This window comes from Cervus canadensis, chromosome 3 (genome assembly GCF_019320065.1).
Source record: "Cervus canadensis isolate Bull #8, Minnesota chromosome 3, ASM1932006v1, whole genome shotgun sequence".
Classification (NCBI taxonomy): domain Eukaryota; kingdom Metazoa; phylum Chordata; class Mammalia; order Artiodactyla; family Cervidae; genus Cervus; species Cervus canadensis.
The window spans coordinates 6,644,389-6,667,782 of record NC_057388.1 but is presented as its reverse complement, the minus strand read 5'-3'; the positions used below and the strand labels follow the sequence as shown (position 1 = coordinate 6,667,782).

The window sequence follows — 23,394 nt, the reverse complement described above, 5'->3', positions numbered from 1 at the left end:
TTATCGTGGTAAAGGCACCACCTTCATTAGGTACCTATTGGCTTAGTCAAGTAGACCTTCCGTTGAAACCAACCAGCACCGTAGCAGGTGTGAGTGCCATCATGAGGAACTGATGTCTGGGTGAAAGCTAGGGTCTTTAATGTAACAAAAGCAGTCAGTGCAGTCGTTCTTCATAAATGCAGCAAAGGGGAGCCTGTAGCATTTCATGAAGCTAAGTCTTTAGCATTATGAAAAAGCCTGTAGCATTTCATGAGAAAAACCTAATTCTTATCTTGATACTCTGACTGTTGAAATGAAAATTTTCTAGATTAAACACCAGATGCATTCCTTTTACATCACTGTTTTCATTTTCAAGTGTCTTTGTCATTGTTTGGTACCTTTACTGACGATTTAGTTTAAAAATGTGAAAATCATATTTCCTTCTCATTCAAGACATTGATGGGAACAAAGTTTTGAGAAAAGAACTGCTAACGACAGGGACTGAAAAATTATTTCTGACTTTACTGCCCCAATTCAGAATTGAGCCATGAAAAGTATTTATAAACCACTCATTTGAAAGTGAGGTGTCATGGCTATATAAGTAAATTCTGTTACCCTGGGCATCCTGTATCATGAGTAACATTTTTTTTTTCTTTTAATGGTGACAGCACCATTTTGCTTGAAGCTTTATCAGGAAATTCTGCAGTCTCCAAATGGCGCTTTGGTGTGGTCCTTCCTAAAACCTGTATTACATGGAAAAATACTGTATACACCAAACACTCCAGAGATTAATAAAGTCATTCAGAAGGTGAGTGTGACTAAATGAGGGTGTTATAGACCATACAAACAGTGCAGTGGGGAGCAGGCTGTTAAAATATTTACCATGATTGTTGTATAGCTCAGATTACACACAGTTTTCTTATGTTGACGACAGTTCATTTTGCCTTTTTTTTTTGGCTGTGCCCTTTGTTGTTGAGCTTAGACGTGCTGAATCGTTCTCTCAGAGGACATCTTGGGGGGAGGAGGTGTTATTTAGAGTAAATAATGCAGGGGGAACAATCAGACAGGAGGCCGGTCAGGTGGTCCCAGGAGGATGTGGAGAACAGGTGGGCATCTGGCGATGAAGGGAGAGTCAGACCCCATGTACGTGGTCTGGTCGTGTCGTTTCCCAAGTTGGCAGCGAGCCTTCGGTGCCCCCACTTTCATTCCTTGGTCCCTGCCCCACTCTGCCCAATGGCAGGCAAGCTCAGGTGAAGAGGCCAGAGACCTTCCCTGGAGGATTGGGCATTGCAGAGCTCTGCACGTTTCCCCTTCCTTAGGCTTCTTACCTTCTGCGCATGCTAAGTTGCTTCAGTCATGTCTGACTCTCTGTGACCTATGGACTGTAGCCCGCCACGCTCCTCTGTCCATGGGATTCTCCAGGCAAGAATACTGGAGTGGGTGGCCATGCTCTCTCAGGGGATCTTCCTGACCCGGGGATTGAACCCGCGTCTCTTATGTCTCCTGCATTGGCAGGTGGGTTCTTTACCACTAGCGCCACCTGGGAAGCCCCGTTCAACTCAGGATTTATCATTGGTCATATTTACACTTTCTTCTGAGATGATGGTGCTGTGTTTTCCCGCGGTCTCATCTTTTTTTCTGACGGTGGCTTATGAGTCCGCAGACACTTTTGAGGGGCTTCAGGAGACCATGGGGCCTGTCAGACCTGAGGAGGAATCACCAGTCCTATTAGTGCTAAACTTCCAGGCTTCAGATGCTACTCACAACTTAGAAGCTGAAAAGTTAGTGGTGGTGTGCAGTCATCCAAGCAGTTGGGTTATTTTGGGTCCAAGTAGGTTTTACAAGTTCATGTTTCCTTTCCCTTATGGCTGCCATGTGGAGTCTCTTTCCCACCTGTGACTCAGCTCAGGGGCTGTATTTGCCACTGTTTATTCTGATGGGAAAACAGTGGCTGACTTTATTTTTCTGGGCTCCAAAATCACTGCAGATGGTGATTGCAGCCATGAAATTAAAAGACGCTTACTCCTTGGAAGGAAAGTTGTGACCAACCTAGACAGCATATTAAAAAGCAGAGACATTACTTTGTCAACAAAGGTCTGTCTAGTCAAGGCTGTGATTTTTCCAGTGGTCATGTATGGATGTGAGAGTTGGACTATAAAGAAAACTGAGTGCTGAAGAATTGATGCTTTTGAACTATGGTGTTAGAGAAGACTCTTGAGAGTCTCTTGGACTGCAAGGAGATCCAACCAGTCCATCCTAAAGGAGATCAGTCCTGGGTGTTCATCGGAAGGACTGATGCTGAAGCTGAAACTCCAATAAGTTGGCCACCTCATGTGAAGAGCTGACTCATTTGAAAAGACCCTGATGCTGGGAAAGATTGAGGGCAAGAGGAGAAGGGGATGACAGAGGATGAGATGGTTGGATGGCATCACCGACTCAATGGACTCAATGGGTAAACTCTGGGAGTTGGTGATAGACAGGGAGGCCTGCTGTGCTGTGGTTCATGGGGTCGCAGAGTCGGATACGACTGAGTGACTGAACTGAGCTGATTCTGAATGTACTTGATAACTTCTGCTTTTATCTTGAGAATGTCCATTTGGCAGGATATTTACTGAAAGCCTGGGCTCTCACAGTGAAGTGACATTAATCTAGACGGGCTTCAGGCATTCATCCTTTCAGGGCTGTGCTTCAGAGGGGCCTGGAGCCAAAGCCAGTGTTATTCAGATAATCCCAGTGCATTAAGCGTTTAAGGATTGTGGGTATTTTAGAAATTTCACAGAAAATGGCTCTCTATCACAGCTTTATTTTAAATTCAATTTAAAAAATTCAACAAAGAATTTATTTTTGTTATAGTGTATTATTACACATAATATCATTGATAACAATATTATATGCACTATAGTATTATATACTGGGCTATATTCTGCACTGTAACAGCTAGTGTGACCATCCTCTTGTTGAAGAGCTCACCCTGCAATGGGGAGAGAGAAGACAAACATCTGAAGAAATAACTCAGAAATAATGTGATGAGAGATTCATTCTGAGAGCAGTGTCCACAGGCTTCCTTCCTGGTCTGTGGGTCAGGGTTTGACCAAGAGTAACAGCAGGGAGAGTTAAGAGGAAGTGTTCCCACTGTAGCAAGGTGCTAAGGTGATGGGCTGGTCAGTGATGTGAAGAGAATTTTAAAGCACGAAGCCTCTCTGCTGGACTACGAGGGTGTCCAAGGAAGGGACAAGACCGGATGTGGCCTCCAACCAGGGCTGGGGTCCGACCTCCCTGGGGAGAGCGTGGTTCTGGCCAGCTGGGTGGCTGGGTCGCCCAGGAGCCTTCCTGGTATGGTTTCAGGGGCATCTGCATGCTGGGGGCTGGAGAAGGTCTACACTCGGTGACTCTCAGTGAGGTTGGACCAGGCCAGACCTGGGGGCATCATCTGCAGCAGGGAGTCTTCCACAAGGAGATGCCAGGCCAGCAGCAGCCCCTGCTGTCGGAGAAGAGCCTGGAAAGGTGCTGTGTGCGGGGGGCCAGGTGCGTGGGGGCTGGGTGACCAGGAGGCTCTGGGGGGAGCCGCCTGCCTTGGGGGGGACTCCACAGGAGATCAAGGGGAGAAGCCTCTGAGGGAGCCTCTGGGGGGAGCCTCTGGAGGGAGCCGCCTGCCGGGGCGGGGGGGACTCCACAGTGAGGTCAAGTGGGAGAAGCCTCTGAGGGAGCTTCTGGAGGAGCCGCCTGCCCGGTGGGGGGAGCAGTACTCCACAGTGAGATCAAGAGGAGGGAGCCTCTGGGGGGAGCCGTCTGCTGTGGGGAGACTCCACAGTCAGGTCAAGAGGAGAAGCCTCTGAGGGAGCTTCTGTGGGGAGCTGCCTGCCGGGGCGGGGGTTCCACAATGAGGTCAAGAGGAGGAAGCCTCTGAGGGAGCTTCTAGAGGAGCCGCCTGCTGGGCGGGGGACTCCACAGTGAGGTCAAGGGGGAGAAGCCTCTGAGGGAGCCTCTGGGAGTAGCCGCCTGCCAGGGTGGGGGGGACTCCACAGGGAGATCAAGAGGGAGAAGCCTCTCCAGCAGCCCCTAGAGAAAGCTCTGTCTCTGTGGCAGAGCTTCATGTCGAACCAGTCAGCACGGGCCATCCCTGTCCTTCAGACCAGGCCTGAGTGTGGACTTGGAGCGGGGGGATGACCTGATACCCACACAGCGGGTCCTGTGTGGGCTTTTTCATCTTAGGGACCTGGGGCTCCTGAGGTGTCAGGAGTTCCCACAGAGCTCCTAGAGAAGGAAATGACAACCCACCTCAGTATTCTTGCCTAGAAACCCCATGGACAGTGTAGCCTGGTGGGCTCAGTCCATAGGGTCGCAAAGAGTAGGACACAATTGAGCATGCTTGCACCTGGAATTAAAGTACAAAGCTCATCAGCTTTTAAATGTTAAGTCTCAGTTTATCAAGTATGTATGGGAGGAGGTGGAGGGAGAGATACTAGGGAGGAATTCCTGCCTGTAGTCCTGACCCTGCTGGAGCCTCATCCAGCCCTCACACCCATGAGGGGTGTTAGTAGTGACCTCACTCACTCCTCGGGTGAGTCTCGGGTTAGTCAGCATGGCAGAATCTCTCAGCAGGGGGCGGTAATGACTTCTGAGGCCAGGTCTGTGTGTCTCCAAGGCCCATGTTTTATTTCTCTGGCACACCTCACTGTACCCCTACCCTGGCATGCACATGCTAGCAGAGCAGCTCTGTCCTCAGAGGAGCTGGTTGTGGGCAAATGGGACACGGATCCTCAGTGACAGCAGGGCTGGGGGATGGTGAGAAGACTGCTTCCCACAGGATGGGTGGTTATGGGAGGTTATGGTAGGGGAGGCTGGTCACTGCTGGCCTTAGGGCTTCTGATGGGATTAGGTGCGGGGGTGGGGGCAGTGTGGGTGGACACCCATTCCTGGTTCTGCACTCACATTAACACGTTCACATGCAGATTGAACCACGTGCTTCTCCAAGGTTCCGGGAACCATCGCGGACACTTTCCCAGATCCTCTCTCGTTCACTTCTCAGAAGAACCCAGTAGGGCAGGTGCTTGTTGTTGAAAATCATTGAGTCGTGTCCGACACTTTTGTGACCCCATTGACTGTAGCCCACCAGGCTCCTCTGTTCGTGGGATTCTCCAGGCAAGAGTACTGGAGTGGGTTGCCATTTCCTCCTTCAGGGGCTCTTCCCGACCCAGGGACTGAGCCCGAATTTCCTGCATTGGCAGGTGGATTCTGTGCCACTGAGCCATCAGGGAAGCCTGTGGGCAGGTGCTGGTAGGCCCATTTTGCAGACGGAATGTAGTGAAGGCTGGTGAGGTTTACTCTCCCACGTTTATTAGCTGGTGCATGCACGCTCAGTCACTCAGTCGTGTCTGACTCTTTGCCACCCCATGGACCGTAGCCCACCACGCTTCTCTGTCCATGGGATTTTCCAGGCAAGAATACTGGAGTAGGTTGCCATTTCCTCTCCAGGGGATCTTCCTCACACAGGAATCAAACTCGTGTCTCCTGTGTCTCCTGCTTTACAGGCAAATTCTTTCGCTGAGCCATCAGGGAAGCCCTCATTAGCTGGTACATGGAAGCATATTGTAAACTCCATAGCTATATGCTTTTTCACCAGCCATATTTACAGTGTTAGGTTATCATGTGGGAAAGAGCTTGTACCCTGCAGCACCCTTTACTATTATCAGCCTGGGACACTAGATTCCTGAACAGACGCTCTGCATGATTTTATGCCTTTGTGTATTGGTGCGTGGTGTTTATCCACCTTCAGCATGCCTTCGGGGGAGCTTTGGGAGGATGAGAATCAGCCTCACAGGTTATAGATGGACGGAGGCTACTGGTGTTTTTACTATTAAGTGGACATAAAGCCTGATGATTAACTAACTGAATAGAAATGAAAATACTCTGCTTTCTGCTGCTTGTCAAAGATGAAAGACGTCCGCGAGGTGGGAGCCTCCCAGGACTGGAGTCTGCAAGTGAACCTGGCACAAGCTGGAGGCGCATGCACCCTGTACACAGGACTGTGTGTGTGCACAGAGCACTGTGGGCCCAGGAGGCAGCGATTGTCCCCAGGGAGCCCCTCGGAGGGAACAGAACTCACAGTCATTCAATGTCTGACTGCAGGCATCAGATCACTCATCTGAAAATAGGTCCTCAGTGTTCACCCCGGAGCGAGATTCTCGGGTGGGTGGAAATGTTCAACATGGAACATTTTATCAAAACGCAGCAAAATTGCCCAGAGAAAAAGTAATTACATTTACAAATAGACTAGTTTGATGTAATGCCCTGTAAAGCAATGGTTCCTTGAGAAAGCAGCATCAGTAGGTCTGGGAATACACTGTTCTGTGAAACTCGATAATCCCCAGCCCCCGAGATGCATGCTGCTTCCGCATAGACCTTGGATATCTATGCACTGTCATCATTTTGTCCTCGATTCCAAGGCCACAGGTTAATTAAGGTGACAGCTGTGAGATGGACGAGCCAGGACAGACAGACAGTCAGCCGCATCCAAGCACCATGAGAGACGAGCACCTTCACCAGGCTGCTTTGTAAACCCGGCTTCAGAGCTGAGATGGTTTGCTCAGGGTCTCTCCACGGTCCTTGGCCAACCTGGCCTCCATCTCATGTCCTTTGACTCAGAAACCTTGTTGGCCTCCTCCAGGTCCCTCAGGCCTCATTCCCCTTAGAAGCAATAGGCAAATAGTCTGAATGCTGAGGAGGGAGCAGGGTGATGTAAATACGAAAATAATGAGCAGAAAAAATAAGCCCACAGCTGCGACCCAGTCACCTCTTTCTTTCTTCTTTTTAATTAATTAATTTATTTTTTAAATGAAAAGTTTTATTGGAGAAAAGTAGAACCACCATGTACACAAGGAAGAGAGCACAAAAATTCAACTGATACAGAACTGAAAGTCACAACTACCCAATGTTGTTTGCGATTACTTTTCAATTTCTTAAATGGCTTCCCTCAATTTTTTAAATAGCCTTGCCAATTTTTTTTCAGATGAAATAGCATCAAGTTTTCAAAAAATTAAGAGCCTCAGCGAAGGGACCAGCTTTTAAGATAACAAAGGTGACACCAAGAGTCTCCTAACAGGATCAATTCTACCGAAAAATTCCTGAAGCACATAACTACTGAGTCTGTTAGAACAATAGCTCAGAGACCATCAGGGATTAGTTAGAACACTGACTCAGACGGTCCAGTATGCAGAGAGGGCAAACAAAAAAGCTGCATTTCCCTGTCAGATGAGTTCACGTAAGAAAACCAAGGAGGTGCTAAGAAAATACAGGCAATGGCTGCTCAAAATAATTAAGAAGGCATTCAAAATACCACATATTATTAGACAACAGTGTGTAAAGTGATGCAATTAGAAAACAGGCAACTTAAAAAAAAAATATGGTCACAGGTCTTTGAGAACTCAAGAAAACAATCAATAGCAAACACAAGAGCTGAAAGTCGTCTCAGCTGAGGGTTGAAAGTGAAAGTGAAAGTGAAGTCGCTCAGTGTATCTGACTCTTTGCGACCCGGTGCACTGTAGCCCACCAGGCTCCTCCGTCCATGGGATTCTCCAGGCAAGAATACTGGAGTGGGTTGCCATTTCCTTCTCCATCTTTCTTTTTTTTTTTTAAAGTCAAAATTAACTGTAAGTAAGAGAGGCTATTTTCTAAAACCAGCAGTTATTAGGTGATGGATAGGTGAAAAGAGAACCCAAGCAGTTTCTCCCAAGGAGGCAGAAGTGAAAACAAGACTTGAGGCTGTGGCATTTCTGAGAATTGTGCCCACTTCCAAGTGGGGCTCTGAGCTCCGAGCCTCCCGGTCTCCCTACAACCTTCTGAAGGTTTTGTTCAAGTTCTTGATTCTGTAAGTTTTCTATTTCACCAGTTTGGGGAAGTTTTCAGCCATTATTCCTTCTGATAGCTTTTCGGCCCCACTCCTATCTTTCTTGGACTCAGATACAAACATGGACCATTCTGTTATTATCCTACAGGTCCCCGAAGCTCTGGCCACCTCGTCTGTTTTTTCCTCTTGCTCATACTGGTTGATGTGTATTCTCCTGTCCTCAAGTTCACTGCTCCTGTCCTCTGTCATTTCTGCTCCTCTACTTGAGATCATCTGGCAAATTAAAAATACTTCTTGTTACGGCGTTTTCCAGTTCTGTACTGCCCTGTGCGTATCTGTCTTTTTAATAACTTGTATTTTCTTGTTGAGATTTTTCTGCTGTTTAATTTGTTTCAAGATAATTTTTAATTGCTTGTTGAAGCATTTCTATGATGACAGCTTTAAAACACTTGCCAGATCATTCCAACATCAGGTTTGTCTCAATATTGGCATCAGTTGACTGCTTGTGAGTTCTCTGGTTCTATGTGCGGCATGTGATGTTCAGTTGTACTGTGGGCATTTTGACTGCTGCGTTCAGAGACTGTAAAAAATGCCTTTCATTTTTGCAGACAGTCTGTTGTTTAGGTTTAACACACAGGTCTCAGCCTCATTTGTAGGCTGTAACTCCAAGGATGTTTAATCATCACTGGCTTTGTGCTGTTATTTTGATCTGCTCGGTTCATCTGGTGCCCATGAGGCTTCCAGCAGTTTCCAGTGCTGCCGCCTAAAGTGGGGAGGGCTTCTCCAGGAAGTCTGTGCCTCTTAATCCCCTTTGCCTATTTCACTGGAGACCACCAGTTTGTTCTCTGAATCTGAGTGTGTTTCTGTTTTGTTTGCTGATTTGTTGAGTTTTTTATGCTAAGTAAGTCAGATGGAGAAAGACAAGAACTGTATGATATCATTTAAATGTGGAGTCTAAAAAAAAAAAAGAATGAAACTAGTGAATATAACAAAAAAGAAGCAGGATTTTCTTGGTGTTGCAGTGGATAAGAATCTGCCTGCTGATGTAGGAGATGTGGGTTTGATCCCTGGTCCGGGAACAGTCTGCTTCCTGTGGAATCGTAGTTGTTGTCTGTGGAGCAACTAAGGCACAACTAAACCCATGTGCCTCAACTGCTGAGCCTGTGCTCTAGAGCCCGAGAGCCAAAACGACTGAAGCCGGCGTGCCGGAGCCTGTTCTCTGCAACAAGAGAAGCCACCGCAGTGAGAAGTCTGCGAACCGCAGTGAAGAGCGGCCCCTGCTCGCTGCACCTAGAGGCAGCCTGCTGTGCAGCAGCAAAGATCCAGTGCAAATAGTAATAATAATAAAAAGACAGCCTTTAAAAAAAGAGCAGACTCACAGATATAGAGAACAAACTAGTGGTTATCAGTGGGGAGAAGGGGGCAGAATAGGGGTTGGGGAGTAAGTGGTAGAAACTCTTATGTTTAAAATAAGCTACACGGATATATTATACAGCATAGGGAATATAGCCAATATTTTATAATAACTCAAATAGAGTATAATCTTTAAAAATTGTGAATCACTATATTGTATACCTGTAACTTATATATACTTCAATTAAAAAAACAAAACAAAACAAAACCAGAAATGGTCTTCAGATGTGCAGACTCAGCAGTGATGGGTTTTCCGCCTCCTGTGATAACTGGGCCTGTTCTCTAGCCCTTTCTCTGCTCTGAGTTCCGAGTCCTCCCTGGCTTAGGTCTCTTGCACCTGTCTTGATTGTCTCTGACTTGTCCTTTTCCTTCTATGTCTCTAGCCTCCTCTGAGGGCTGGAGTGGGGTCTCTGTTATGGCTCCAGACCAGCCCCCAGTCTGTCCCCTTTGCTTTGACTCCGAGCCTGTGCTCAGCCTCTGGGTCGCACCTCTTCCTGTGGGGTCGTTCCCGTGTCATCACGGCCTCCCACCACCTCCTCTGTGCTCCTGGATGTTTCTTGAAATACAAAGTGGTTGCTTTATACATTTTCTCCTGTCTTACCCTAAATCAGTTCCAGATAAAGACCTTTATTTTGATGCATACACCGGCCTTGTCCTTTGAACAGAAGGATCTCTTCATGTGCCCCTTGGTGTTTCCCATACTTGCTCATCCTTAGGAAGAGGCTCACACTTACCCGGGTGGGTAAATGACACAGACGTTGTGTGGGTCCGCATCTCTCAGGGTCGTGTGAAGGCAGGAGGGAGGCGTATGGACAGCCTGCACCTCCTTTTACGGCTCAGACCCCCAGCAGCCGAGCAGGGGGTGGGGCCCAGGTGCAGGGCGGGGAGGGCAGGAGCAGCAGGGGCAGCCGTGTGCTGGTGACTTCATCCTGGCCTGGACTCCTTGTGGGAATTAGCAGCGGGAGCCCCTCGCTTCTTTCCAGCCCCGGAGCTGGCGTGACCTGTGCCCTTGTGACCTCAGAGGTGTGTGGTTGCACTCCCAAACTCTCTTTAATCTTAGCTCTTTGCATTTAGACTGTTTTTGATATAGAAATATAGTAATGTGGCCATAGGCATCTTCATGGGGCTTTCCGGGTGGCTCAGTGGCAAAGAATCCACCTGCCAATTCAAGAGATCAAGGGACGTGGGTTCGATCCCTGGGTCAGGAAGATCCCCTGGGGAAGGAAATGGCAACCCACTCCAGCATTCTTGCCTGGGGAATTCCATGGACAGAGAAGCTTGGCAGGCTATAGGCCACAGGGTTGCAAAGAGTTGGACACGACTGAGTGTGCACACACTCACACACACACACACACATAGAGGCATCTTCATGGGTATAGCTTTGTATTTCATTTCAATTATTTCATTAGGACAGTATCCTTTCATTTTGAGAGAAAAAGGCAAGGAAGGTTTTTGTAGGTCAGTGACTATGAATATTTTTTACGATACCAAATTATTTTACAAAAACCTTATGCTCATTTGCTCTGCCAGCAACAATAAATAAATACAGTTTTGCAGTATTGGTGATAATGGAGAACAGTATGGAAATTCCTTAACAAACTAGGAATAAAACTACCATGTGACCTGGCAATCCCACTACTGGACATTGTTATTGTTCAGTTGGTAAGTTGTGTCTGACTCTTGGTGACCCCATGGACTGCATCACGCCAGGCTTCCCTGTCCTTCACCATCTCCTGGAGTTTCCTCAAATTCATGTCCACTGATTCAGTGATGCTATCTAACCATCGCATCCTCGGACATCCTCTTCTCCTTTTGTCTTCAGTGTTTCCCAGCATCAGGGCCTTTTTCAGTGAGTTGGCTCTGCAGCAGGTGGTCAAAGTAATGGAGCTTCAGTTTCAGCATCAGTCCTTCCAGTGAATATTCAGAGTTGATTTCCTTTAGGATTGACTTGATCTCTTTGCTGTCCAAAGGACTCTGAAGAGTCTTCTCTAACACCACAGTTCAAAAGCATCAATTCTTTGGTGCTCAGCCTTCTTTAAGGTCCAACTCTCACATTCGTACATAACTGCTGGAAAAACCATAGCTTTGACTGGATGGACCTTTGTTGGCAAAGTGATGTCTTTGCATTTTAATGCCATCTAGGTTTGTCATAGCTTTCTTTTCAAGGGGCAAGCACTTTTTAATTTCATGGCTGCAGTCACTGTCCGCAGTGATTTGGGAGCCCAAGAAGATAAAATCTGTCACTGCTTCTACTTTTTTCCCCTTCTATTTGCCTGGAGTGGCTACCCACTCCAGCATTCTTGCCTGGAGAATTCCATGGACAGAGCAGCCTGGCAAACTACAGTCCACAGGGTTGCAAAGAGTTGGGCATGACTGAGCAACTAACACTTTCATACTACTGGGCGTATACCCTGAGAAAACCACAATTCAAAAAGATATATGCACCCCAGATTTCATTGTAGCACTGTTTACAGTAGCCAGGACATGGAAGCAACCTAGATGTCCGTTGACAGAGAATGGATAAAGTTGTGATACATATATGTAATTGACTACTGAAGTGAAGTGAAGTCACTTAGTCGTGTCCGACTCTTTGCAATCCCATGGACTGTAGCCTACCAGGCTCCTCCATCCATGCAAGTTTCCAGGCAAGAGTACTGAAGTGAGTTGCCATTTCCTTCTCTAGGGGATCTTTCCAACCCAGGGATCGAACCCGGGTCTCCTGCATTGCAAGCAGATGCTTTACCATCTGAGCCACCAGGGAAGCCCCACTTTTAGCCATAAAAAGAAATGAGTTGGGAGTCAGTTGTAGTGAAGTGGATGAACCTAGATCCTATTATATAGAGTGAAGTAAGTCAGAAAGAGAAAAATAAATATTGTAATTAATGCATATATATGGGATCTAGAAAAATAGTACTGATTAACCTATTTGCAGGGAAGAAATGGAGACACAGACTTAGTGAACAGACTTGTGGACACAGTGATGGAAGGAGAAGGTAGGATGAATTGAGAGAGTAGCATTGAAATGTAAAAACATTACACTCAGTTCAGTTCAGTTCAGTTGCTCAGTCATGTCCGACTCTTTCTGACCCCATGAATTGCAGCACGCCAGGCCTCCCTGTCCATCACCAACTCCCAGAGTCTACCCAAACCCATGTCCATCAAGTTGGTGATGCCATCCAGCCATTTCATCCTCTGTCATCCCCTTCTCCTCCTGCCCCCAATCCTTCCCAGCATCAGGGTCTTTTCAAATGAGTCAGCTCTTTGCATCAGGTGGCCAATGTATTGGAGTTTCAGCTTCAACATCAGTCCTTCCAATGAACACACAGGACTGATCTCCTTTAGGATGGACTGGCTGGATCTCCTTGCAGTCCAAGGGACTCTCAAGAGTCTTCTCCAACACCACAGTTCAATGGCGTCAATTCTTCGGCGCTCAGCTTTCTTCACCATCCAACTCTCACATCCATATATGGTTATTGGAAAAACCACAGCCTTGACTAGATGGACCTTTGTTGGCAAAGTAATGTCTCTGCTTTTAAATATGCTATCTAGGTTGGTCATAACTTTCCTTCCAAGGAGTAAGCGTCTTTTAATTTCATGGCTGCAATCACCATCTACAGTGATTTTGGAGCCCAAAACTACCATGTGTAAAATAGATAGCTGGTGGGAATCTGTTGTATGACACAGGGAGCTCAAATCGGTGCTCTGTGAAAACCTAGAGAAGTGGGATGGGATGGGAAGGGGGAGGGAGGCTTGAAAAGAGGGGATATATATATATATATATAGTTATGACTTATTTGAGTTGTTGTATGGCAGAAACCAACACAAAAAAGCAATTATCCTCTAATTAAAAAATACAGTTTTGCTTTCTCCTAAATAGAGTTGGGTATCATAAACCAGATCATAGATGCTAGTTGAGAATGTATGGTTGAGGAGGACTTGTGGGCGGATGTTGTCTTATTTAGCCAGCATATACTGGAACATTCATTCTTAGAGTGACGTGTACCTTGAGGACTCCATGGTGAACAGATGGGCAACACCCAGTGGAAGAAGCCTGGAGGAAGGGGCACTGGCATGGTCACCTTTTCCGGTGACGTGTGACCTTGGAAGATCTTTGCTGTGATGGCCAAGTTGCACACAATGTATATCTCCTTGTTGTAGCAGCCACAGGGCTGAAGAATCTTCCTAGTGCAACACAGCTGAACTCGAGACACACCCTGATGTGCTTTATTTTTCAGGTAAATCATACTTTTGATTTTGTGGGCAAGTTGAAGACTTTATCAGAAATACTGCTGAAGGTGTCCAGCATTTTTCAGAGCAGTGGAAACGGCCAGATGCTCCACCGGCTGCAGGTGAGAGGTGGCCCCTTTGCCACCAAGGGCTGGGAGACCCCAGGTGTGTCTGCAAAACCAGAGGTGTCCTTCAGAGGGTGCTAGAGAGTCACATGGGACTTGGCTTTCCCGGGTGGCTAGTCATGTTGATGTAAAATTGCGTTAAGTGTGAAAACTCCTTGTAAATGATCAGTTGTTTTGCCCATGCAAGATGTTACTGCTGTGAGAATGATCAATAATTCATTAATACTTATTTGTGCTTTAAATTCCATATTAACTTAAAGCTTTTTTTTTTTTTTGAGCAAAGAATGGTTTGTTTCAGGGCCATGCAAGGAGACAAGTAGCTCGTGCCTTGAAAATCCCCGAGTTCCCCAAAGGGGTTCAGTTTTTTATTGGAATATATTTGCTCTCCACTGCTGTGTCAGTCTGCTATACAGCGGAATGGATCAGCCACACATATACGTATATCCTCCCTTTTGGATTTCCTTCCCATCTAGGTCCCCACAGAGCGTTGGTTTGAGTTCCCTGTGCTATACAGCAGGTTCTCATTAGTTACCTATTTTATACATAGTCTCAGCAGTGTATATATGTCAGCCTCAGGCTCCCAATTCCAGTTCATCAGCCCCTGCCACCTGAAAGCTTTTTGGAAGGTTTGCATGCTTTGAACTGTGGGCCTGTTAAAACCTTTCATTCCCTAATATTCTGTATTGAGAACATAATGTATTCCAAAAAATCATGGACTGTAGCTTCAAATGTCTCAATCTCTTCAGAGAGGTTACAGAACTTTAATCAAGGTAGATCACATGATAAGTTTTTGGGGCATCTGTGTCGCTCTAACTTGAGCTTGAGAAAATATACCTATGTCTTGTTCTTGTTTGGTTTATTTCTTAAAAAGCAGACACTGAGGTTTCATCACGAAGTCCTGTCATCTGTAGACAAGAGTCAATAAAATCATCACATATAAGGTGACTGTGAAATTAAAGAGCTAAATGCAGAAGGTGGTTCTTACTTGAAAATTGTCAGAAGTCCTCAAGTTATAAAGTTGTTTGGTAAAGCTAAGTCAGGATAACATCAATATTCTCCAGGGAGCTGACAAATCCCCAATTAATCCCCACTCAGAACTCCCCCTCCCTTTGCCTGATCCTGCGTTGGCGCCCCGCATCTGTATTTTCACCCTCAGTGGCTTGTCGAGTGTAGTAAGCGGGTGGTACTGCCAGCTGCCGGATAAGCAGGCAAGATGCTATCAAGCTGATGAAAGTAACCTTGGAGGACCTTCCATAGGGAAACCTTTGACCAGTGAGTGGAGCTGGGACTGTCAATACTGAAAGAAGATGTGCATAAGGATACCAAATGTGCTTCCAATGGGAAGGCTTTGAATACTGCAGGTTCAAGACAGGGTTTGGGAAAAGGCTGAAACCTTTCGTCAATCTTTTTGTGACAATGACCCCCTCTTTATGACTGACCCTTGGAAAAGGCAACACAAAGGATTTATATAAAGGACCACCAAATCGTTTTGTTGAAGATTTGAAAAAAAGTCAACACTGAATTCATTCTTTGTTTTTAATGAGTGTGTCCTAAGTGATTCAGGGGTGTTCAACTGTTTGTGACCCCATGGACTGTACCCCACCAGGCTCCTCCGTCCATGGGATTCTCCAGGCAGGAATACTGGAGTGCGTTGCTGTGCTCTCCTCCAGGGGATCTTCCCAACCCAGGGATCGAACCTGCATCTCTTAGGTCTCTTGCACTGGCGGGAGGGTTCTTTACTACTAGCACCACCCAGGAAGCCCCTTATTTTTAATATTAGTGCATAATTACAACTATAACCCAAATTGATTTCAGTACTAATGCATATTTACAATTATAACCTAAGTGGTTTACTTTTGTTTCTCAAGTAAAGTCCTAAGCAAATGTTGTCCTGTTATTCACTGGGGTGTTTTAAAACCCTTTTCAGATGACTCATTTTTTGTGCCATTTTCCTGTATCATGAAACTTGAAATAAATCTAGCAAGTATTATTTCACAAGAGGAATGGTGAGATTATTTTTGTTCAACTATATTGTTTTCCTCTAGGAAGCCCTGAAAAACAAATTTATAAGAAGCTTTATAAAAAGCCAGCTGCACATTGATGTAGGCAAACTGACTGAAAAGCTTCAGATCTTTGGTAAGTGCGGTGGATGGTGTGGTGGGTCCACCCTCTGGCCAGGAAATTTCTGGGTGACACAGATAAGCCACTGCTTCCTCACCCAGTTTCTGGTTTCTGATTTGTTAGATAAAGAGCTTGAATTAAACATACTCCATGGTTTGCTTATAACTGAAGCTTTCTGACTTGTTGATTCAGGGCTTGAATAGTAAGGGACTTAGTTCAAAAGGAAGGGTTCTGATTTAAATATGTGAATTGTGAGGTATAACACAAGTTTATAAAAGAAATGGCTATCACTGAGTTTCTAAGTCAACTGAAAGCATTTATACTGAAGAATTGAAGATCTGAAGCTTAGATAAAAAATTCATCAATCAGCAAATGTTTATTGCATGTCTACAGTTTATTGATCTGTGACTTCGTTTAGATACTCAACAGCCATTTTGTGAACATGCAGGAGAGTCAGGCTCTGAGCGAGAGTCTGGTTTGCCAGGTGCGTCCCAGGGATGCTCCCAGGAGCCTGGACCAGCGGATGGAATGGAAGTACTTCCGGGAGGGAAGGAAGGGTGTCAGGCCATCCGAGGCCCCTGGCACTGTGCTTGTGCCCAGGACAGGGGCTGCGTCTGCCTGGAGCATGAGGGCTAGTGGGGGGCAAGGCATTAGTGATTTACGGCCTTAGAAAGTTTAACAGTATTTTTAAGTAGATATTACTGCCTTGAATCATGTTCTCATGTAGTTAAAGCAGACTTGAAAACGCAGTCATTCTGGAAAACTAGCAAGTGGCTCCCTTGCGAGCTGTGGGGTGAGGACCAGATGTCTTCTGTCCCGACACTGAGGTTCATTACTCTGTGTGCCTGCAGCCCCACTAGGGTTACCTTGGGGCGCAGGGACCAAATGCTCCTCCAGCACCCTGCTGAGAACCCATACCACTTGTCAACACGTTTCTATTTTCCATATTATTCAGTGAAGTGTTGTTTTATTTTTTTTGGTTCTTTAATTATTTGAAAGTTTATAACTTAATTTAGAAATATTTGGGATTTTTCATTTATCTTTGTGTTACTGACTTCCACCTTCAGGTTGCAGTGGTCAAAGCATGTACAATCAATATGACTTCATTTGTTCCACATTTGTTGACTTAATGCCCCTGCATGGTTAGCCTGGCTTCTCCATGTAACAGTTCTATATGGGGAGGGGATGCAACCCTGTATGTCCTTGGTTTTTGTAAGCCTGTTCTATTGGTTATTAAGAAGTATGTGTTTATATTTCCCGTTATGGTTGTGGATTTGTCTATTTCTCCTTAATTCTGTCAGTTTAGGCATGATTTGTTTTGAGACTGTGTTTAATTTACTACTGAGAACATGTAAGATCTTTATTTTCTTATGTTTATATTTAAAATCTTTCTTGTTTCTTTCCAGCAGTTTTACTTTGACCTGCTTAGGTACGTTTTACATCACAGGTTTCCTGCTTTGGTTTTGAAGCACTTCTTGAATTAGTTTCTTGATATTGTACGTTTAGGGAGAGTCTTAGTCATTTTCTCTTGATATATTACTTCTGACACATTTTCTCTCTAATTCTCCTCTGAAACTCCAATTAAACACCATGAAAGATTTTCTTTGTCCATATGCTTGTTCTATCCTTTTCTCTTGTTTTCTAATCTTTTTTTCTCTGTGCTTCAGCTTGAGTTTTTTTTTTTTTTTCTTTTTTAAAATCCACTAATTCTTACCTCAGCTGAGAGTTCTTTGTTTAATTTGTCCCATTGCCCAATCTAGACTTGCAATTTGATTCTGGGTTTGTTTTTGTTTTTTTGGCCATACCTCTTGGCATGTGGATCTTAGCTCCCCAACCAGGGATTCAGATCTACGCCTCCTGCACTGGAAGCGCAGAGTCTTAACCACTGGACCACTAGAGAAGGCCCTGGGTTTTTTTTTTAAATAATAGTTTTCAGTTCTTTGCTGAAATTCTCCCTGATTTCATCTAATTTTTGAACAGCTGTATCCAAAGATTTTTGAAGCATGTTTTGAGTCTCTTGTTAGTTTTTCATCTTTTTTTCCTCTGGGTTTTTGGTTATTCTGTTTTATGTCCATGAATACTAATCATTTGGCAGTATCTTTGGAAGTTCTTTGAAGCCTTCACACAGATTTTTAAAAATCATCTGTATTTTCTAGTTGTTTGTCTTCAGCAAGTTGTCCATCACTATTATTACTTTAATATTGAATCCTTTTAATCTGCAGATAATTGTCCTTCACATATCAGATATTTTCCTGTCACGTCATTGAATCTTTCACTTGTATGTAAAAAATAATGTCATTTTAATCTTTTGTTTCGTTTTTGATCATTGTTTCTGCTTTTGTTATTCATTTTGTTTGAATTCTCTCTTTTCATGTTGGAGGGTTTCCTTCAAATGTTTGGTGTGGTTAAGAACAAGGCGCTAAAACCCAGTTGGATGTTTCTCATGTGTATGGAGCTTATTGGGCCTCAGTTTCGCTCTCTGGGTCTCAGCTGAGGGGGGGTTTGTCCCCAGGGGCACCTGGCAGGGTCACAGCTGGTGAGATGCTGTGGCCAGGACAGCTCCCCGAACAGATAGCTGTGGCCCCAGGTGTTGGGAAGCCTTCGTCTGGAAGAGCTGTAAGCATCAGGATGGAGGCAGTTGTTGAACATCATCTTTAGGGCCAGAAACGGGGGATCTTAAACCTCCTTGCTGGTCACGGCTGACACACACCAGTGTGTCTCAGGTCCTCAGTCGTAGGCATCAAACGGGAAAAATGCCCAGCTTCTTCTGGCAAAGCTTGGCTGAAACCACTGTAGAATCTTGTCCCCTGTGCCTGTGCGAGCCTCTGAGTCTTGCTGCCTTTGCAGGCTGACTGGGGCCCCATGGCCTTCCTGTACCTCCTGCTGCTTGGTTGTGTGTCTTCCCTCCTCGCTGTATGTGATACGGACCCAGGAGAGAGAAGCTGGCCTGGTCCAGTCCTCTCATGGTGGGCTTTTGTGCCCTGTCCTGTTTCCATCCTCTCCTGTGGAGGTACCCCCCCCAGCACTCCCCAGCGCCCCCATCAGGCAGGGGAGGGCATTGCAGTGTTCAGACTCGAAACAAATGGTGAAGACTTGCGGGGCTCTCTGTGTTACTTTGACTCCACTTGAGTGAGAGCTCTTTCCACATACAAGCTGCTGCTTTTGGGCGTTGAGGGAGGTCTCTGCACCGGACCCTGAAGCCCGTGGCATTTGTGTGGCGCTGCTTTTCTATTACACATGCACACACACATGCACACGTGTGCACACACACAGCTATGAAGATTCAGTTATACAGTGATTCAGCTATGCAAAGCCCATTGAAAGCAGCTTTGGTTCTGTCCCTGGGAGACGAGTAAAGCCACACTCTGCAGAGGCCAAGTCACTCCTCCACGAAGCCTCTGGAATGAGACACGGTGAAATTTTTGGCAAGCTTCCTGGGTCAGCTTATAGAGCACACATTGCAAACGACAAATGATCAGCAACACAGAAATGCCCTGGTTTGCCCCATGCTGTCAAATCGAACACTTTCCAGTTCTCTTTCAAAAACAAGAAGACAAAATCCCCAGCAGCCAGAGCCCCTCAGAGTGTACAGCACTCCTATTTTTCTGGCTGTTGAGCTTAGTTTCATTAGGAAGGATTAAGATTGGCGCCTAGTTCTCCTCTTCAGCAGCTGGAACCATGACAAAAGGAGTACTCAGTAAGCACTTAAACACAGGAGGTACCCACAAAAACTTAATCCTTAGGATGTTCCCATAGGGGATTCTGATTTCTTTACACTGCAGATGAGAACACAGACTTTGACAGATCAAATAACTTTCCAGGGTAAACATGGAGTTACAGTAGAGCTGCTTCAGGGGCAAAACTGGGTCTTGCCCCCATTGCGGACACTGCTACCTGGCTGCCCTGGGCACGTACAGAGGGGGCAAAGCCACCTCTCTGCCCAGAGCTGGGTTTCTCCAGCCCATATCTCTCACCGTCTTTCCCTTGGTTGTTCATTCCCTCCGGCTGCTGCTACTGACTTGCCTATTGGTAGCAGCCTCACCCTCTGTGATTTAACTGTTTTCTTTCCAAGTATCAACATTACAGGGAGCGTTTGTGAAAGTTTGCCCTCAGCAAGTAAGGAGCAGTTTTTGCATGGAACAGAACTGGACTGTTTCGAGTAATTTTCTCATGAGGGGGTTTATTTGCATAATCCCCGTTGTAGGAACCGTACATGCTGTGCTGAGAAAACTTGCTGTGTCCTTGTTTTCCTCTCCTCAGGAGGGAAGTTGGACGCCATGTTGAACCACACGGGCGCCGGCCGCCTGCGCTCCCTGGGCCGCGTCCTGGTCGACCTGGCCTCCTGCGTCCAGCTGAACCGCTTCCGGGGCCTGGCCTCCGCTGCCGCCCTGGAAGCCACAGCACAGGCCCTCCTGCGGAAGAACACTTTATTGGCCAGTAAGTATTCAGTTAACACGCTTGCTCATAAGGGCAGTGCGTGCCTGTGTCTCCCCAAACGTGTCTTATCATGGCTCCAGAAGAAAAGGAGTGCTTTCCAGGTAAAATGAGTAAAGCAGAATGGGTTGCCTTGAGTTGATGGAAAGATGGGCCTTGTATGCTATTTCCAGTGTCTTTTCCCCAGTTTATGAAACTAATTTACTAGTTTATGGTTAAATTTTGCATGACACATTACACTTTTCTTGATTAAATCTGTGATTCCTGACATCTCTTTTATTTTTACCATGGTGTCTCAACATCGTTGGTGTCAGGGAAGAAGAGGCAGCGGCTAGTTCAAGTCTTATTGAGTCAACATGAATATGATGTATTCTTGTATGCTTTTGAATAAACAGTGAATTGTTTTTATTCAGCTTTGTATTAGTTTTCTAAGGCTGCTGTGACAAAGTATCACAGACTAGTGGCTTAAATAGCGGAAATTTGTTTTCTCACAGTCTGGCTTCCAGGTGTGGGCAGGCCTGGCTCCCTCAGAGACCTCGCTCCTCAGCCTGTGGAAGGCTGTCTGCTCCCTGTGTCTCTCCTCGCCCCACCTTCTGTGTGTGTCTTTCCAAACTTCTCCTTCTTATAAGTATCCCAGTCCTTCTGGGTTAGAGCACATCTTGTGACCTCATTTTCTCTTGGTGGCCTCTGTAAAGACTCAGTCTCCAAATAAGGTCATATTGTGAAGTACTAGGGGTTAGGGCTTCAACTTATGAATTTCGGGAGGGCAGACTTCAACCCACAAGGGATTTTATATATGAAGTTGGAAGAATTCCTAGAGCAGAACACATAATCCAAAGACATCAATTCTTAGGGATATCTGTTATCCCATAGAAGAAAATCCTGATTGTTTAAGCAGCCTTGTGTGACTTTTCAAGTCCTGAAAAAATGCAAAGGAAATTAATTTTTATGTATTTATGACACCACAGTGTTGGTTTTATTAAAATAGAAAAAAGATAATTTTTTAAAATTTCAGATATCATTTATGAATACTGACATAAAAATCTTGAGCAAAATGCAAGCAAACCAAAGCAGTACTTTAAAAGGGTTATATTACTGTGACCAAAGGAGATTCATTTCTGGAATTTGAGAATAGGTTAACAGACACAAATTAATCAATGTGATATGTCACTTTAATAAGATGAAGGGAAAAAAATCATCTTGATGCAATAAAAGAATTCCACAAAATTCCACATCATTTCATGGTAAAAACACTTAATAAACTAGAAATAGAAGGAAACTTACCAGATAAAGGCCATATAAGAAGAACTCACAGCCAGCAAAATATTCAGTGGTGAAAGACTGAAAACTTTCCCCCTAGAATCAGGAACAATGCCCACTTTCACCACTTCTAGTCAATTTTATGGACTTCCCCTGTGTCTCAGTGGTAAAGAATTCACTTGCAATGCAGGAGACACAAGAGATACCGGTTTGATCCCTGGGTCAGGAAGATTCCCCTGGAGTAGGAAATGGCTATCCACTCCAGTATTTTTGCCTGTAAAATTCTGTGGACAGAGGAGCCTGACTGGCTGCAGTCCATGGGGTCATAGAGAGTCGGACATGACTGAATGCACACAAACATATACACAGTCAATATTATATTAGAAGTTGTAGCTAGAGCAAGTACTCAAGAAAAAGTAGGGAGTTAGGAGGTCTTGGTTCTACCTAATGGCTGAAGGCTGTGTCACACAGATTAGCCTCACCTCCCCGGGACGAGGCCCCTGCATGATGGGGGAAGGACTGAGGATATGAATGTCTTGGATGGTCTGGTTAGACCGGTGCTGACGTGCTGTGAGCCTCTCCCAGGTTGTGATGACCCCTTGTTTGCCCTTTTCTGAACTTAGGCATCATATTCAACAGTTCCTTAGTTGGTAAGAACCTCAGCTCAGAACCTCTGCAGCTTCCGCCCCAGGTCACCTACAGCATCCGGACCAGTATCTTGTATAGCATGAGAACGGATCTGGTGAAAAACCCTTTCTGGAAGTTCCACCCTCAGAGCCTCCCAGCTGACGGATTCAAGTATAATTACATCTTTGTGCCGTTGCAAGACATGATCGAAAGAGCCATCATCTCGGTGCAGACGGGGCAAGAGGCCCTGGACCCGGCTGCACAGACCCAGGCCATCCCGTACCCCTGCCATACCAGCGACCTGTGAGTACCCTGGCCTTGGGAGGGGCCCTGTGTTTGGAGACGTGATTGAGGAAAATCCTGGAGCTTCTGCATAGTCATTCCACTAAAGAGCATTGGAAGAAAATCCATTCTCCATTTTGATTTCCTAAGGCTCATTTCTGTCTGAGCCATCCAGATAGAAGAATAATTGTTGAGACAGTATGTTCAGTTAAAGCTGACATCAGGCATCTGTAGCCTCAAACACCCTTTGGAATAAATTTGATGAGTAGTATTCAAGGGGGATCCCTCCCACCTGAACTAGGGAATCAGAGAAAGCTTATTTCTTCTTCAGCACAAATCCTTACAGTTTAGGTCTGTGCCACCCACGTGCGGGGGTGGGGGATTCCCAGAGGCCTGGGGCGGTGGCTTAGTGGGGTCCTTGTTGAACTGGGTGATTCAGTGGGTGATCTCTTGGGGTGACAGTGAGGGGAAGGTCAGTTGAGGGGACCCAGGCCAGTGCTCACCCTTGGGATGCTCTTCTGTTTTCGACGCTCCAGAGTGAGACACGGGAGGTGATGTGGGTGGTGCTGTGTTTAGAGAGGTGTGCGTGCATTCTCACCCTTCCTCCTCTCTGATTATCCCAGTGGGTTAGCAAACAGGACTGGGAAAGGAGAGGGTGAAATCAGACTCCCTTCCCCAGGGCTGGGGAAGCCACACACTTCTCTGGGTGCACCTGGCGCAGGCCGGGAGGGAGGGCACAGCCCTGACGGGAGCCTTGAGAGCCCCAGATTCACCCCTCTCTGGGTGCCTTCCTCGCCCATATCGTGAGTCACAAGGGACTCCAGCCCCCGTGCTGGAGCCTGGCACTGGGGTCATGGGTGGGTGGGGGTGGAGGAAGGGGAAAAGGCCGTCAGGAGGCCAGGAGGCAGAGCTGGGGTGAAGGGTGGTGGGGGCCAGAGGTTGACCACCACCCTGCACTTTGCACTGGTGGCATGCATCTCGAGAGACAAAAAACAAAAGCTTATTTCTCCAGTGCTTCTTCCTGCATGTGTGATTTTAATTCAGCATGCTCATCATTTTCTGTCTTTGAACTCCCGGGAT

The 23,394-nt window shown here is 46.0% G+C and overlaps 1 protein-coding gene across 2 annotated transcripts in view; it reads left to right on the top strand.

Annotated features, from left to right (window-relative positions):
* ABCA13 (ATP binding cassette subfamily A member 13) overlaps positions 1-23,394 on the top strand; it is a 417,355-nt gene that overhangs the window by 106,499 nt on the left and 287,462 nt on the right. For both annotated transcript variants that reach the window (XM_043462544.1, XM_043462545.1), the window contains 5 exons: positions 648-787; positions 13,474-13,587; positions 15,636-15,726; positions 19,972-20,148; positions 22,029-22,335. In XM_043462544.1, the coding sequence (XP_043318479.1) occupies positions 648-787; positions 13,474-13,587; positions 15,636-15,726; positions 19,972-20,148; positions 22,029-22,335 (829 nt within the window). The remainder of the gene's footprint in view (positions 1-647; positions 788-13,473; positions 13,588-15,635; positions 15,727-19,971; positions 20,149-22,028; positions 22,336-23,394) is intronic.